This window comes from Cetorhinus maximus, chromosome 10, assembly GCF_964194155.1.
Source record: "Cetorhinus maximus chromosome 10, sCetMax3.hap1.1, whole genome shotgun sequence".
NCBI classification, from domain to species: domain Eukaryota; kingdom Metazoa; phylum Chordata; class Chondrichthyes; order Lamniformes; family Cetorhinidae; genus Cetorhinus; species Cetorhinus maximus.
This window is the reverse complement of record NC_135888.1, coordinates 45255287-45272497: the sequence shown is the minus strand read 5'-3', so window position 1 is coordinate 45272497 and position 17211 is coordinate 45255287. Positions and strand designations below refer to the sequence as shown.

The 17211-nt window shown below is 44.9% G+C and overlaps 1 protein-coding gene and 1 pseudogene across 2 annotated transcripts in view; one reads left to right on the top strand and one right to left on the bottom strand.

The window, feature by feature from the left end:
- The window catches only part of fkbp15a (FKBP prolyl isomerase family member 15a), an 85337-nt gene that overhangs the window by 39971 nt on the left and 28155 nt on the right, over positions 1 to 17211 (top strand). For both annotated transcript variants that reach the window (XM_078550414.1, XM_078550415.1), the window contains exons 18-21: positions 824 to 918; positions 2019 to 2121; positions 15830 to 16001; positions 17048 to 17184. In XM_078550414.1, coding sequence (XP_078406540.1) covers positions 824 to 918; positions 2019 to 2121; positions 15830 to 16001; positions 17048 to 17184 — 507 coding nt within the window. The remainder of the gene's footprint in view (positions 1 to 823; positions 919 to 2018; positions 2122 to 15829; positions 16002 to 17047; positions 17185 to 17211) is intronic.
- Positions 199 to 804, bottom strand: LOC144686090 (small ribosomal subunit protein eS10 pseudogene; annotated as a pseudogene).

Sequence of the window (17211 nt, the reverse complement as noted above, 5' to 3'; positions counted from 1 at the left end):
CACTCATCATGCATCCTGGTAATACACCAATGCTGGTGATACTTCCCTGTATGTGTTACAGTCACTTATACTGGCACTGTGCTTGAACACTTAACAGCTGTCATTATGCTCTGGTAAATAGGTTAATGGTCTGTGCTACTGTCCAGAAGTAGTAATAGCACCTGGAACTATTTTCTGATGTGTGTTATGGGTCAGTGATTTTTTTCTTTTGTTTTTCAATTGACTTTATTTTACACCACAAATTGTACACATTTATTGAGGTTGTCCACAACCACGGCCAAATCTGCCCCTAAACTAGAATTCTGTAGCTGCACCAGCACCATCTTCAGCCTTCTTATCCGAACCAAGGGGAGCAGTCCGCCTATAAGTGTCTCTGTCAGCTTCACCGCGAAGATGAGCTGGACGGTCCTCACCCAGACCTTTAGGTCTTGGCCTGGCTGTCTCAGGCAATGTAGAGTAGCAGGAATAATTTCTGGACGAAGGTGAAGGTAGTCATAAAGGTACTGGATGCCCTCGTTTGTCAAGTACCAATAGAAGTGTCACTAAGCAAACTGCTCCTTTACGTAACCACAAGATTTCAGAGACTGCATGGCCTTCATCAGATTACGGACATTCTTGTCTGCCAACTCTGGATGTTTTGGCATATGCCCATCCTTCTTGGCCACCATTACCCCCTCCTTGAAGAGGAGCTAATAGATGGCAATGCGGTGCTTTGGTGCATATGTTAATGGACACTGACATTCCTCAGTGAGTGGAAAGTACCCCCATATACTTGGTAGTTTCTGTTTTCTTTGTCTTTTCCATCCACTCTGATCCTTTGCAGGAAAATGAGAGGCTGAAACAGGAAGTGTTTGACAAAAGCAGTCGGATTGAAGAACAGAATGGGAAGATCAGTGACTTGATCCAGAGAAACCAAAGGTACTGGGGTAGGAATCAAAACCGCTTTGATCCCAAAGAGTGTGAGGAAAGTTAAAGGAATGGGTTGAGACAGATATCAGTCTTTGATTTCAGATGAGCATGTTTATTTGAAAACATTTTGTTGATGCTTGCAGGGGAGTGTTGCTGTTTCATCACCTGGGAACTAGCATTCTGGACAATCATGTGGGATTGGGTTGATTTGAACCCTGAAGAACTCAAATTAAAATAGTCACTTCGCTGGTTTGTGTCAATGTGGCTGTGCTCGTAGTCTGTTCAAGTGGACTCTCTGGTTTTCATTAACTTAATAATTGCTTTTTTTAAGCATCAGGTGATAACTAACCCTTCAGGTCAGCCTTACTTGTCCAGATTCTGTTGATGAGTATACTCTTTGCCCAAACTCCTCTTCTGTACCATGCATAAACATGTCCAAGATGAGCCAGTCTATATTTTTGATGGAACTATATTGTTCCTAAATGGCCTAAGTAAAATTTTAAGGCAGTGCTCCAGTTTGGATTCCTCCATCAGCGGAAATAGTTTTTCTGTATCTACCTTTTTGAATCCATTCATCGTTTTAAAGAGTTGATTATATCTCCCCTCTGCATGCTAAATATAAGGATATACAAGTCACGCTTGGGCAAACTGCCCTCATAACCACATTTTAAGGCTCAATATCATTCCAGTGATTCTTTGTTCTACCCGCTCCAATCATGATATCACCCTCCTGTGGTTTGGTGCCCAAACCGAACACCCGACTCCAGATAGGGTCTGAACCACACCCCATAAAACTATAGAAAAGAAGGGGTGGAGGTTTTGAGTTTTTGTATGTTGACAGACTTTCAGAATTATTGTCCATTGGCTGCGACACCTGTTTACTACTAACTTCTATTTGATCAGAATTACTGGATAGCCCAGCAGGTCAAACTTGACGAGTTGATGATTTAAATCTTTTGATATATTGTACCATGGCCAAAAATAGGGTCTGACTGGTCAAAACATTGTCAAGCACAGTAATTCAAACTTTGTTTTGCCTTCATTCTCATTTGCTGTTCTCCCTCACTTAATTATGTTCCCCTTTCCTGTTTGTCTCCCTCCTCTTGCAGATATGTGGAACAGAGTAATTTGCTGATGGAACAGAGGAATGACACTCTGATATCCTCAACAGAGAATAACCAGGCTCGCATTCTGTTTGCAGAGCAGGAGAAGGTGAGATTATTTCCCCTGCACCCATGTAAATAAGTTAAAGTTTAGCGAAGCTGAGGTGGACTCTCTTTGGGGTAGGAGAGGTGGTGTCAGAGTGGGGCGGGTGAGAGTTTATTTCCGTGTGGAATAATCATGCTATATTCAACCAGAAAAAACATCTCATTAATATTCAGATTGTGATGCAGTATAAACATGTGAGTATAATATTGCCATAAAACACAATGTAATATAAAATACATTCTCAGTCCATTGTGAATGAAGGCTTGTGATATTAGTGACTGTGTAGAGAGTCACTGAAAGCAGCCTGACCTCAGGCAAGTTCATTTTTTGTTTTTGTGTGGACGTGAGCCCACAGGCACAAAACTATCCTTCACTGGCACTAAACAATAATCTCCCGAATCAGCACAGGCTGGTGAGTCTTATGAATGAAATTGAGTCATTCTAATTTAAGAATAGGGTAGGGGTACAATGTTGAGGCAGAACAGAGGAAGTTTAATTCTGCTTATAACTTGATGTGACCCTGGAGTGCTTGATGCTGAAATAAGGTGTTTGTAATGTTGCATCTTCAACTTGAGGTCAGAATTCACACAGACGTAATTAGTCTTGGAGATTGGCAATATGTTCACAGTACTGGATATTGTTATTGAGAGGGAGTATCACTTTCTTTATGGTTAAACCCTACCGATGTGACATGTTTGTGGTAAGTCAGTAAACCAAGTACCAGTGGTTTCTGGAATGTATTGCTGCCTCTTCTCAATTGGTTGAGAAACACCCATCCAGGCTCACTTTACTTGTGCAGTGGTCTTTTGAACCATTGTGCAAAAGTTTTCTCACAACTCTATTCCATGTAGCTCCCATGCAGATACTGGTTTGTGACTGCATATAGGCTGCTGCCTTGCTGTAACTGCTAAAGTTGATTATTTTTGGAAAGAAGTCAGAACAATCTCAAACTGCTGTTGTGATTGGAATGGTTGAGTGATTGAGGTATGATTAAATAACTTGCAAAAGACAAAGTAATCCTGCCTTTGAATGAAGTTTCAACTCCACGTATAAATCTCTGATCCTTAGTCTGGAAAACTTAGAAATATATTTTTTGTTTCCTGCCTCATTGCATCGTTAATTTCATTGCTGCCACTATCTTTAAAGGCAAATGGTGCTCAAACTGCAAATCCTCGTATGTTGTGAAGCCTGAGGGCAGAAGTCATGGCTGTTGTAGAATGCCAAATCAGTATGATCTAAAAATAAATTCTGTATATTTCCTCCCCTCATCTGAGGATGCCAGACTGCGGGTGTCAGCAACCTTCTTATATCTCACCCAAGGGGGAGTGATGGACAGCGGTTTTTTTTTAAATGGACTAGTTAAGCATGGGGGTAGCCATCACAACTGTCAATCTGTCCTCATTGGGCAATGCATATGTAAGGCACTCTGGATACCAATCATGAGTGAGTCTTTCTCTCCTGTTGTTGCTGAGTGTGCTGAGGACAGTTGCAGTGCCCTTGGGCCATTTCCTCAGATCAAGGCACCCAGTTTGTTAAGTCCCAGTGTTTATTTTGTAATTGATATTTTCAGTGAGATAAGCAAAGAATAAGATTTATACCAAAGATAGCAATCTCAAGCTCATTGTGCTCAGTGTCAACTGAGGTGGTTGTATGAAAGGTATACTCAGTGCTGAGGAGCCTAATTTTGATGCCAAGTCAAGTTGTTTTGGGGTCCAGCAACTTGGTGTTTTCTTTGACACAACAACTGGACAAATGGTGTGGGTGTGGAGTTCTGGTCAGTGTGGTGTGCTGAATGCCAAGGATGGTGTGTTATGTTTGGAGTTTGAAAGCTACCAATGATTTTTGGTGAGGAAGCATGAAGTTGGGAATGTTTCATTGACTGTTGCTTTTGTGCAAGCCTTTGTGCTCACTGCTGTTCTCTGTATGTGTGCTTCACTTACTGTCAGTCTACTTTCTCTTCCCAGCTTGCACTGCCAGTGGAGTTGGCAAGAGCTCAGGTGAGGGAGCCCATCTTGTGCTTTTTGTGTGTGCTTGACATCATTTTCCACCCTTTCTGGGTTGAGTTGGCCTCTTGGATAAAGCAAGGTACTAGTCATCTGGACAATGATATAACCTCCTTCCTTGCTACTGCAGCCTGTGCTTAATAACAACAGCAAAATCCATCATCTGCTCAATTTGCCATTTGTAAATTATTATCTCACCTCAGCTTGCATTTATGCTACCCCTCCAAGACTTCATCCCAGAACTTGCACCTCCTCAAACGAAGAGAAAAAGTGGAACTGTACCCGGTGCCACTTTGCTTTTCACCATTCTCCACCCATTGATGCTTTTCTACTTGTTCTGAAGAAAGTAGCTCATGCTGGTCCCGCAGACACTGTTCAACTTGGTGAGCGTCATGCATTACAACCTGGGACATGGGAGAGATGGCGTAGTCCTACTCCTCACTCAATACCTAAGTCTGTATAGTGCAACGTGCTTCAACTTTCTGGAGCTCTCTAAAACTCCAATCGATTAGTTGGAGGTGCATGTGACAGGTTGTAGGGTGCCTGATTTTCTGACATCATGCCTGACTTTCTGACATTGTGCCTGATGAAGAGCTTTGCCTTCACTGAGAATGTCTGAGATTTGTGTTGTGCTCTGCGTGTTTGGGAGGGAATTGTGGACCAGTGCCCTGCATCATCGGGTTGTTTGTCGAACACTATTTTTGGTCTCTGTCAACGTACAGCATAATTTGTCGGGATAGACTGTTTACTCATCCTGACTCTCTATCATTGGTACTCTAAACAGCCTCTGTGTAAGGGAATCCTCGAGTTGTCTCATGTTCTTGGCTGGCAACCTGTCCTCGTGTTGAGATCAGATAGCTTGTGTGTATGCTGTTCCACATACACCCATGAGGCGTACCTCTATGCTAAATTCAATTTTGATATTTGGAAGTGCTTGAAATGGCAAGCGTGCTTTCATTCAGAATTATGGAGTAGCCCAATGTAACTCCCATCATACACAGTTACAGGCTATCCCAACCAACAACAATGCACAGCATCTAAGGCAATTTGTCAAACCACCTGCCTGCTCTGCCCAAGAACAGAAGGGGGAGGAGGGGAGTTGCTCTCTCTTCGCCTCTTCCTTATTTGCTGAGTGCAAATTTGTACACTGCAATGATTGTTGATTTCAGAATGTATAAAATGTTACTACACAACCTGAAAGTGATTCTGCTGATGCTGTACTGAGGCCATGCAATGTACTTGAACCTAAGAAAACACAAACTAATTGCGAATAGCTGCTTATTTTAATATAGCTGGGTCAGATTTGGTGCATACAGCTGGTTACAATACTCCAGCTGAGGCCAATCCAGTGTTTTATACAGGCGCTTATCATAACTTCCTTGCTTTTGTACTCTGACCTACTTATAAAGTTCAGGATCCCATGTACTTTAACTATTTTCTTAACCTAACCTGCCACCTTGAATGATTTGTGCACATATACCCCATGTCCCTCTGCTCCTGCACCCTGTTTAGATTGTATGTTTTATATTGCCTCCCCTTGCTGTTCCTACTAAAACGAATCATCTTACATTCTCTCCATTAAATTTCATTTGCCACTTGTCCACTCATTCCACCAGTCTATCCATGTCATCCTGAAGTTACAGATCAGAAGGAGACCATTCAGCCCATTATGTCTGCACCAAATGAACAATTCAGGAAAAGTAGGGGTCCTAACATCGACCCCTGGGAAATCCCACTATATACTTTCCTTCGGTCTAAAAAAAACAACCGTTCACTGTTACTCCCTGTCCTGTCACTTGGCCAATTTCATATCTCTGCTGCTACTGCCCCGTTTATTCTGTGGGCTCTAACTTTGCTGACAAGCCTGTTTTATGGTTCTTTATCAAACACCTTTTGAAAGTCAATGTACACCATATCAACCACATTACCCTCCTCTACCTTCTCTATTGCATCATAACAAAACTTAATTGAGTTAGTTGAACACCATTTGCCCTTAACAAATCCTTGCTGGCTTTCCTTAATCAACCTATGTTTGTCCAAGTGATAGTTAATTTTGTCCCAGATTATCGTTTCTAAAAGCCTCTCCAGCACTGAGGTTAAACTGACTGACTGGCCTATATGCTGGGCTCATCTTTACACCATTTTTTGAACAAGGGTGTAACATTTGCAATTCTTAAATCTTCTGGCTTCAGCCCTCCAATCTAAGGAGGATTGGAAGATTATGTTCGGTGCCTCTGCAATTTAACCTTAACTTTCCCTCGTATCCTTAGGTGAATCTCATTTGGTCCTGTTGACTTGTCATCTTTAATTGCAACCAGCCTACCTAACGCTTCCCCTTGGTTAATTTTTAGCCTGCCTAGCGTCTCAACTACCTCGTCTCAGTGTGACTTATACAGCTTGGTAAAGACAGATGCAAAGTACCCATTTATATAAGCACTTTCTCAAGGGCAGCTGGGGATGGGCAATAAATGCTTGCCCAGCCAGCAAAGCCCACACTCCGTCAATGGATTAAAAAAAACCGAGTTAATAACATTAATGCAGATGATGGCAGATACTGAATAAATGGAGGGTGCCACCTGCGTCATGCTGTGGGACTATATTTGAACTATATATGACCTGTTTATGAACAAGTAAAATTGGTGTTGTATTCAGTTGGACCTGGTCTGCTGTGTAGAGAACTGAGTGTGGGTTAGTGCAGTACTGTTCATTCCACTGTTCTGGGCTATTTGTTGGTCAGTGTAGTACCAGGGCAGTGTGCATATGGGTTAGTTCAGGACTTGAATGGTCTGTGTGCCGGGTAGTCTTGGTGGGGTGATACAAGATGAATTCTATATGTTTGTGCCACAGGTGGGTTAATCACTGTGCTCTGTGCAATGCTGGGCTGTGTTTGTGGGTTGATACAGAGTTATACAGTGCTGCGTGCAGGAGATTGTGCAGACCCTGGTCCTAACCACAACAAGGTGAATAAGATCGGTGAGCTACAAGTCCAAATAGCTGTGGGGAATATGATGTAGTGGCATTAATGGAAATTTGGCTTAAAATGGTGAAGACTGACTTATTTCTTCCTATCTTGACTCTGTTCTTTCTCCCCTTGTCCAGTCTCTTCCCACCTACATCCGCGATTCCTCTGATGCCCTACATCATATCGACAATTTCCACTCCCCTGGCCCCAACCGCCGCCTCTTCACCATGGACATCCAATCCCTCTACACCTCCATCCCCCACCGGAATGGTCTGAGGGTTCTCCGCTTCTTCCTCGGACAGAGGCCCGAACAATCCCCATCCACCACCACTCTCCTCTGTCTAGTGGAACTAGTTCTCTTACTGAACAATTTCTCCTTTAACTTGTCTCACTTCCTCCAAACAAAAGCTGTGGCTATGGGTACCCGCATGGGTCCCAGTTATGCCTGTCTCTTTTGGGGCATGTGGAACATTCCTTGTTCCAGTCCTACTCAGGCCCCCTCCCACAACTCTTTCTCCGGTACAACGATGACTGGTTCGGTGCCACTTCATGCTCTCGTCTGGACCTGGAAAAATTTATTAATTTTGCCTCCAATTTCCACCCCTCCATCACTTTCGCATGGTCCATCCCTTCCCTTCCTTGACCTCTCTGTCTCTATTTCTGATGAGAGACTGTCCACCAATATTCATTACAAGCCCACCGACTCCCACAGCTACCTTGACTACAACTCCTCACACCCTGCTTCCTGTAAGGACTTCGTCCCATTCTCTCAGTTCCTTTGCCTCCATTGCATCTATTCTGATGATGCCACTTTCCAAAACAGCGCTTCTGACATGTGTTCCTTAACCGAGGTTTGCCACCCACGGTGGTTGACAGGGCCCTCAACTGTGTCCGACCCATCTCCCGTGCCTCTGCCCTCACACCTTCCTCTCACTCCCAGGACCATGATAGGGTCCCCCTTGTCCTCACTTTTCACCCCACCAGCCTCCGCATTCAAAGGATCATCTGCCATTTCCCCCAACTCCAGCATGATGCTGCCACCAAACTCATCTTCCCTTCACCCCCACTGTCGGTATTCCGTAAGGACTGTACCCTCCAGGACACCCTGGTCCACTCCTCCATCACCCCCAACACTTCAACCCCCTCCCATGGCACCTTCCCATGCAATTGCAGAAGGTGCAAACCTGCCCCTTTACTTCCAGCACTTCACTTGCACTTCCTTCAATTTGGTCCAATGCATTTGCTGCCCCCAATGCGGTCTCTTCTACTTTGGAGAGACCAAATGCAGACTGGGTGGCCGCTTTGCGGAACACCTTCAGTCTGTCCGTAAGCATGACCCAGACCTTACTGTCGCTTGCCATTTCAAAACACCACCCTGCTCTCATGCCTACATGTCCGTCCTTGGCCTGCTGCAAAGTTCCAGTGAAGGTCAATGTTTATGACATCTTTTGCAATCTCTCCTTTGCTCCCACCTATCACTAGCCTTCTATCCAGCTTCACCTGTCCTACCCCCCTTAAACAGAATATATTTCACCACATTTTTACTTCTCTTTAGTTCTGAAGAAGAGTCATACGGACTCGAAACTTTAACTCTGTCTTTCTCTCCACAGGCGCTGTCAGACCTGTTGAGATTTTACAGCAATTTTTGTTTCTGAGTCATGATAAATGGTTGTTTTTCAGACTGGAGAATGGTAGACAGTGGTGTTCCCCAAGGTTCAGTGCTAGGACTGTTGCTTTTGGAAACAGGATGATACCAGTCGACTGCAATAGGACGTAGACTAGCAAAATGAGCCAACAATTTGCAGATGGAATTTAATATAAGAGAAGTGAGGTCATGTATTTTGGTAGAAAGGCTAGGAAGAGGCAATATAGACTAAATGGCATAGCTCCAAAGAGCATACAGGGACGGAAGGGTTTGTTTGAAGATGACAGCATCTATTGAGAAAGTAATTTGCAAAGCATTATAGGATCTTGCATTTCATAAATAGAGGTATCGAGTACAAAAGCAGGGAAGTTAGGCTAAACCTTTATAAAGCTTTCATTAGGCCCCAACTAGAGTACTGCCTCCAATTTTGGTCATCACACTTTAGGAAGGATGTGAAGGTCCTTGAGAGGGATGAGAGGAGCGAATGGGTTTCAGGAATGAAGGATTTTAGCTACAAGGTTAGATTAGAGAAACAGGAGTTGTTCCCCTTGGAGAAAATGAAATTGAGGGGAGATTTGATAGAGGTACACAAGATTATGACAGGCTGAGGTAAGACAGACAAAGAAAAGCTGTTTCCATTAGCTGATGGTACAAGGACTAGGGTACACAGATTTAAGGTTTTGGACAAGAGATGCAGGGGGAACGTGAGGATGAATTTTTATGCAGTGAATGGTAATGATCTGGAATACGCTGCCCACGAGGGATCATAAGACATAGGAGCAGAAATTCGGTCATTCGGCCCATCGAGTCTGCTCCGCCATTCAATCATGACTGATAAGTTTCTCAACCCCTTTCTCCCACCTTCTCCCTGTAACCTTTGATCCCCTTACCAATCAAGAACCTATCTATCTCGGTCTTAAATACACTCAATGACTTGGCCTCCACAGCCTTCTGTGGCAATGAATTCCATAGATTCACCACTCTCTGGCTAAAGAAGTTTCTCCTCATCTCTGTTCTAAAAAGTCTTCCCTTTACTCTGAGGCTGTGCCCTCGGGTCCTAGACTCTCCTACTAATGGAAATATCTTCCCCACATCCACTCTATCCAGGCCTTTCAGTATTCTGTAAGTTTCAATCAAATCCCCCCTCATCCTTCAAGACTCCATCGAGTATAGACCCGGAGTCCTCAAACGTTCCTCATATGTTAAGCCTTTCATTCCAGGGATCATTCTCATGAACCTCCTCTGGACCCTCTCCAGGGCCAGCACATCCTTCCTGAGATACGGGGCCCAAAATTGCTCTCAATATTCTAAATGTGGTCTGACCAGAGCCTTATAAAGTCTCAGCAGCACATCCCTGCTCTTATATTCTAGTCCTCTTGAAATAAATGCCAACATTGCATTTGCCTTCCTAACTACCGACTCAACCTGCAAGTTAACCTTAAGAGAATCCTGGACTAGGACTCCCAAGTCCCTTTGCATTCCAGATTTCTGAAATCTTTCCCCATTTAGAAAATAGTCTATGCCTCTATTCTTCCTACCAAAGTGCATGACCTCACACTTCCCCATGTTGTATTCCATCTGCCACTTCTTTGCCCATTCTCCTAACCTGTCTAAATCCTTCTGTAGCCTCCCCGCCTCCTCAATACTACCTGTCCTCCACCTATTTTTGTATCATCTGCAAACTTAGCCAGAATGCCCTCAGTTCCTTCATCTAGATCATTAATGTATAAAGTGAAAAGTTGTGGTCCCAACACTGAACCTTGCGGAACTCCACTAGTCACCGGCCGCCATCCTGAGAAGGACCCCTTTATCCCCACTCTCTGCCTCCTGCCAGACAGCCAATGTTCTATCCATGCTAGTATCTTGCCTCTAACACCATGGGCTCTTATCTTACTGAGCAGCCTCCTGTGCGGCACCTTGTCAAAGGCCTTCTGGAAGTCCAAGTAGCTAACATCCATTGGCTCTCCTTTGTCTAACTTGCTCGTTACCTCCTCAAAGAATTCTAACAGATTTGTCAGGCATGACCTCCCCTTGATGAAACCATGCTGACTTTGCCCTATTTTATCAAGCACTTCCAAGTATTCTGAAATCTCATCCTTAATAATGGACTCTAAAATCTTACCAACGACCGAGGTCAGGCTAATCAGCCTGTAATTTCCCGTCTTTTGCTTCACTCCCTTCTTAAACAGGGGGATTACATTAGCGATTTTCCAGTCCTCTGGGAACCTCCCTGACTCCAGTGATTCCTGAAAGATCACCACTAACGCCTCCACTATCTCTTCAGCTATCTCCTTCAGAACTCTGGGGTGTAATCCATCTGGTCCAGGTGATTTATCCACCTTCAGACCTTTCAGTTTTCCTAGCACCTTTTCCTTAGTAATGGCCACCATACTCACCTCTGCCTCCCGACTCTCTTGAACTTTGGGGATGTTACTCGTGTCTTCCTCCGTGAAGACTGACGCAAAGTATCTATTCAGTTCCTCCGCCATATCTTTGTTCCTCATTATTACTTCTCCAGCGTCATTTTCCAGCGGCCCAATGTCCACTTTTGCCTCTCACCCTTTATATATCTAAAAAAACTCTTGCAATCTTCTTTTATATTACTGGCTAGTTTACCCTCATATTTAATCTTCTCCCTCCTTATTTCTTTTTTAGTTGTCCTCTGTTGGTCTTTGTAGGCTTCCCAATTCCCTGGCTTCCCACTGCTCTTCGCCGCATTGTATGCTTTCTCTTTAGCTTTTATGCTGTCCCTGACTTCCCTTGTCAACCATGGTTGCCTTGTCCTCCCTTTAGTATGCTTCTTCTTCCTAGGGATGAATTTTTGCTGTGTCTCCCAAATTACTCCCAGAAACTCCTGCCATTGCTGTTCCACTGTCTTTCCTGCTAGGCTCATCTCCCAGTCAATTCTGTCTAGCTCCTCCCTCATGCCTCTGTAGTTGCCTTTATTCAACTGTAATACCGTTACATCTGATTCCAGCTTTTTCCTCTCAAATTGCAGGGTAAATTCTATCATATTATGGTCACTTCCTCCTAAGGGTTCCTTCACCTTAAGCTCCCTTATCAAATCTGTCTTATTACACATCACTAAATCTAGAATTGCCTGTTCCCTAGAGGGCTCCACCACAAGCTGCTCCAGAAAGCCATCTCGTAGACATTCCACAAATTCCTTTTCTTGGGATCCACTATCAACCTGATTTTCCCAGTCTACCTGCATATTGAAATCCCCCGTGATCACTATAACTTTGCCTTTCTTACACCAGGAGATGGAAAAGGCACGTATCTTGTGCCCCACGTCCTGACTACTGTTCGGAGGCCTGTACATAACTCCCATTATGGTTTTTTTACCTTAGTGGTTCCTCAACTCTACCCACACAGATTCTACATCATCTGACCCCACGTCGTTTCTTGCTATCGATTTAATTTCATTTCTTACTAACAAAGCAACCCCACCCCCTCTGCCAACCTGCCTATCTTTTTGATAGGATGTATATCCTTGGATATTTAGCTCCCAGCCCTGATCCCCCTGCAGCCATGCCTCTGTGATGCCCACCACATCATACCTGCCAATTTCAATCTGTGCCACAAGCTCATTTACCTTATTTCGTATACTGTGTGCATTCAGATACAACACCTTCAGACCTGTATTTCCCGTCCCCCTTCTCATTTTCGTCCCTTTATCTGATGTGCTTGAAGTTAGATTCCTAGCCCTCCCAAACACTCTGTCCTATTTTGTGTTCTGGAGACTTTTAATAGCCTCTCCTGGGCTCTCCTTTTCAGTTTTTTCATAATTTTCCATGAAGTTGAATCCACCCCCCCCACATGCTAACCTGCTGCTTTGTTTCCCATTAGTCATACTTCTTGGAGTTTTACCCTTCCCTTCCCCCCCCACTTTCTAGTTTAAAGTCCTGTTGACCACCCTATTTACCCTTTTCGTTAGAACATTGGTCCCAGATCGGTTCAGGTGGAGACTGTCCCAACGGTACAGATCCCTCCTGTTCCAATATTGATGCCAGTGCCCCTTGAAATGGAACCCCTCTTTCCCGCACCACTCCTTTAGCCACATGTTTACTTCCCTTATTCTCGCCAGTTTGCACATGGCTCGGGTAGTAATCCGGAGATTATAACCCTTGAGGACCTGTTCTTTAATTTAGTTCCTAGTTCCTGATAATCCCCTAACAGGTCCTCTTTCCTAGTCTTACCTATGTTATTTGTCCCGACGTGGACCACAACAACTGGCTGCTCCCCCTCCCTGTCCAAAATCCCTTCAAGCCGGTCAGAGATGTCTCTCACCCTGGCACCGGGAAGGCAACATACCATGCGGGACTCTCGATCCTGCTTACAAAGGTTGCTATCAATTCCCCTAATTATAGAATCCCCTACAACTACCACTTGTCTTTTTGCTCCCCCCTCTTGAATGGCCTCCTGTGCCATGGTGCCGTGGTCAGCTGGCTCATCCTCCCTACAGCCCTGTTCCTCATCCACACAGGGAGCAAGTACCTCGTACCTGTTGGACAAGGTGAAGAGCTGAGGCTCCTCTGTTCCTGAACACAGGATCCCTCTACCTGCCTCACTTGCAGTCACACCCTGCTGACCCTGACCACTGACCGAATTTGAGGTACTTAATCTACCAGGTGTGACCGCCTCCTGAAACAAAGCGTCCAGGTAACTCTCCCCCTCCCGGACGTGCCGCAGCGTCTGGAGCTCGGACTCTAGCTCATCAATTCTGAGCCGGAGTTCCTCCAGCAACCAACACTTGCTGCAGATGTGGTCACTGCGGCTCGCAATGGGATCTGCCATCTCCCACATCATACAGCTACAACGCAACACCTGCCATCTCTCCTGAGTTAATTAATTTATTAATTTGCAGTGTTTTTTTCAAATTTGGTGCAGATTTACTACTAACCAATCAGGTCACAGCTTTCCTGAGACGTCACTTTTTCAGTTTTATCCTGCGTCTCCGCCGCTCTCCTCGCGCTCTTTTATCCTGCGCCTCTGCCGCTCTCCTCGCGCTCTTTTATCCTGCGGCTCTGCCGCTCTCCTCGCGCTCTTTTATCCTGCGCCTCCGCCGCTCTCCTCGCGCTCTTTTATCCTGCGCCTCCGCCGCTCTCCTCGCGCTCTTTTATCCTGCGCCTCCGCCGCTCTCCTCGCGCTCTTTTATCCTGCGCCTCCGCCGCTCTCCTCGCGCTCTTTTATCCTGCGCCTCCGCCGCTCTCCTCGCGCTCTTTTATCCTGCGCCTCCGCCGCTCTCCTCGCGCTCTTTTATCCTGCGCCTCCGCCGCTCTCCTCGCGCTCTTTTATCCTGCGCCTCCGCCGCTCTCCTCGCGCTCTTTTATCCTGCGTCTCCGCCGCTCTCGCGCTCTTTTATCCTGCGTCTCTGCCGCTCTCCTCGCGCTCTTTTATCCTGCGTCTCTGCCGCTCTCCTCGCGCTCTTTTATCCTGCGCCTCCGCCGCTCTCCTCGCGCTCTTTTATCCTGCGTCTCTGCCGCTCTCCTCGTGCTCTTTTATCCTGTGTCTTCGCCGCTCTCCTCGCGCTCTTTTATCCTGTGCCTCCGCTGCTCTCCTCACGCACTTTTATCCTGCGCCTCCGCTGCTCTCCTCGCGCTCTTTTATCCTGCGCCTCCGCTGCTCTCCTCGCGCTCTTTTATCCTGCGCCTCCGCCGCTCTCCTCGCGTTCTTTTATCCTGCTGGAATTCAGTGTGACAAAGTGTGAGGTTTTCTGCTTTGGATGTAAGAAAGATAGAGTATGTTCATAAATGGTGTGTACCGAGCAACTGGAGGAGCAGGGAAATTTAGGGGTTCATGTACCGAAATTGCAAAGCTAGTGGACATATATAAAAGCTAATTAAAAAGACAAATGCAAGGCTGGCCTTTATCTCTGAGTGACTGGTATACCAAGGGGTGGAAGTTATGTTATAGTTGCACGAGGCTGTACTTCAATTCCATTTAGGGTGCTGCGTTCAATTTTGAAAATCATGCCTCAGGAAGGAAATATTGACCTTGGATGGCCAGCAGTGCAGATTCTCCATAACGATGCCTGTTCTAAAAGAGTTAAATTATGAGAATAGGAAACATAGACTAGGCTTGTCTTCCTTTAAGCATAAAAGAATAAGGGGTGAGCTAATTGAGATGTTGATGTGATTTGATAGTGTATATCAAGAGAAACTGTGTTCTTTGCTCGGGAAGTCCAGAAAAAGGGGGCATAACCTTAAAATTAGAGTTTGGCCATTCAGGGATGATATTGAAAGCACTTCACACAAATGGTCCTGGAAATCTGGAACACCTTATGCCCAATACCAAAAAAAAAAACCTTTTGCTAGGTAAATTGAAAATGTCAAAACTGAGATCAATAGATTTTTTTTTAATTGGGTAGGGATATTCAGGGTTATGGAACCAAGGTGGGTGAATGGGGTTGGGATACAAATCAGTGAGGAACAGGCTCAAGGGGCTGAATGACCTGCTTCTGTTCCTGATTTCTTGTGCTGGGCTATTTATGATATATAGTGCTTGAAATACTCAGCAGGCCAGGCAGCATCTGTGGAGAGAAATCGAGTTAAAGTTTCAGGTTGAAGTGACCCTTTCATCACTTCAAATGAAAGGGTCATCTTGACCTGAAATGTTGACTTTGTTTCTCTCCACAGATGCTGCCTGACCAGCTGAACATTTCCAGCATTTTTGATTTTTATTTCAGATTTTCAGCATCTGCAGTATTTTTGTGCTGGGCTGTTTGTGGTTTTGTTTTCACTGTCTTTTAGACACAAGCCTTTGTTCTACACAAATGTATTGGAAAAACTGGATGCAGAACCTTATGAGGAAAGAGATTAGAGTTTCTGTGTGTAGCTTTTAACTTAAAAATTTAATGGATGAGTACTTTTATGACATTCAATGGATTGTGTGTGGCACATGAGGAATTGGTGCCTGCTATGTTGAAGATCTCATGTTTGGTGATTTATAGTCATGGGAGTCTGAGATTGCCTGTATTTGATGTTCAGATAATGTGTCTATTTCAGTTGTTCTGCTTGCTAGTCTGTGTTGCAGGTGCACTTTAGCCAAATGTCAGGACAGCTGATGTTAAAGTCCTGTTTTCTATCCATTGTGATTCAGGTTAAGGTGACTGAAGAACTAGCAGTGGCCACCAGCCAAGTTGCCAAGCTGCAGCTGGAGCTCACAGCTCACCAGAAGGAGGAAATGGAGTTACGCAGTCAGCTTGCGTCAGCATTGCAGGAGGCAGAGGGGCAAAGGCTACGGCTCAACAACGTGGAAGCCCAGTTAACAGGTGCACTGGATGGCTCAGAACTCTTTGGGATGCAAATCCAGTAATAGGGAAGAAAGATCTGTGGGTGCATGCACAGCAATCTTTGAAGGTGACAGGGCAGATTAGTTATTTAAAAAAGCATATGATGTCCTGGGCTTTATAAATCTTGGCATAGAGAACAAAAACAAGAAAGTTATGTTTCATCTTATAAATCACTGATTGGACCTCTCGAATATTGAATAGTACCAAAGATGATGGACTTAAGTAGAGAAGCTAGAGGTTTTCTCCTTACTGCTGACAAAATTCAGGGGAGATTTAAAATAAATAATTATGAAGGCTTTTAGGGATGCACTGCTTGGAAGGCTGGTGTAAGCAGAATCAATAATAACTTTCAAAAGTGAGTTGGATATATTCTTGAAAAGGAAACACTTGCAGGGCTATGGGAAAGAGGGCAGTGCAACTAATTGGATTGCTCTTTCAAAGAGCTGACACAAGTACAATGGGCAGGCTGACCTGTGTTGTATGATGGCACTTTTACTGTATGAGCAGATCAGCAAGCTTGTTGCTCTTTTTGTCTCAAGAGCTAGGGTGCCTGGGATAACTGGAGCAGCCATCATGTATTTATTTTGCTTCTCTTATGCTTGGGAATCACCTGACATTTGCTTGCTGTTTCTCGTTTGACCTTACAAAGTTTGGGTGGAAGCTACATGGGAATCATAGCCAGAAACAACTAGATCCAAGTCATTCCTTTACCGCTGCAGTATCCTTGAGGCCAACCTGCTGCACCACATATGAAACTGGTTAGCACATCTCCACGTCACTATAGCTGAGATTGGGAATTCTGCTGAGTGGAAAGTGACTGTGTCCTGTAACTCTTGTGATGGTAGCCCCATAGGTTTGCCCGTGGTGCAGCTTAGTCTGGGTGGAGTTTGTTTGGGCAGACATGGAGGCTGTAACTAGTCCATGGTGGGTTAAGCCTATGACTGGCTGTCTCACCAGGGCAGGGTATTGTGTCTGGTATGCTCGGTAGTTGATTTGTTCACCAGTAACCAGCTTGTGTGTCTCAGAGCTGCAGGAGGTGTCGGAGCGTGCTCAGACTCGATGCAAAGCAGAGAAACAAAGTCGCAAGGAACTTGAGGTGAAGGTGGCCAGCCTGGAGGAGGAGCTCGTAGATCTGCGAGCTGAAAAAGAAAATCTGGAAAAGGTAGAGAGAGAAAAGTGATTAAAGGGA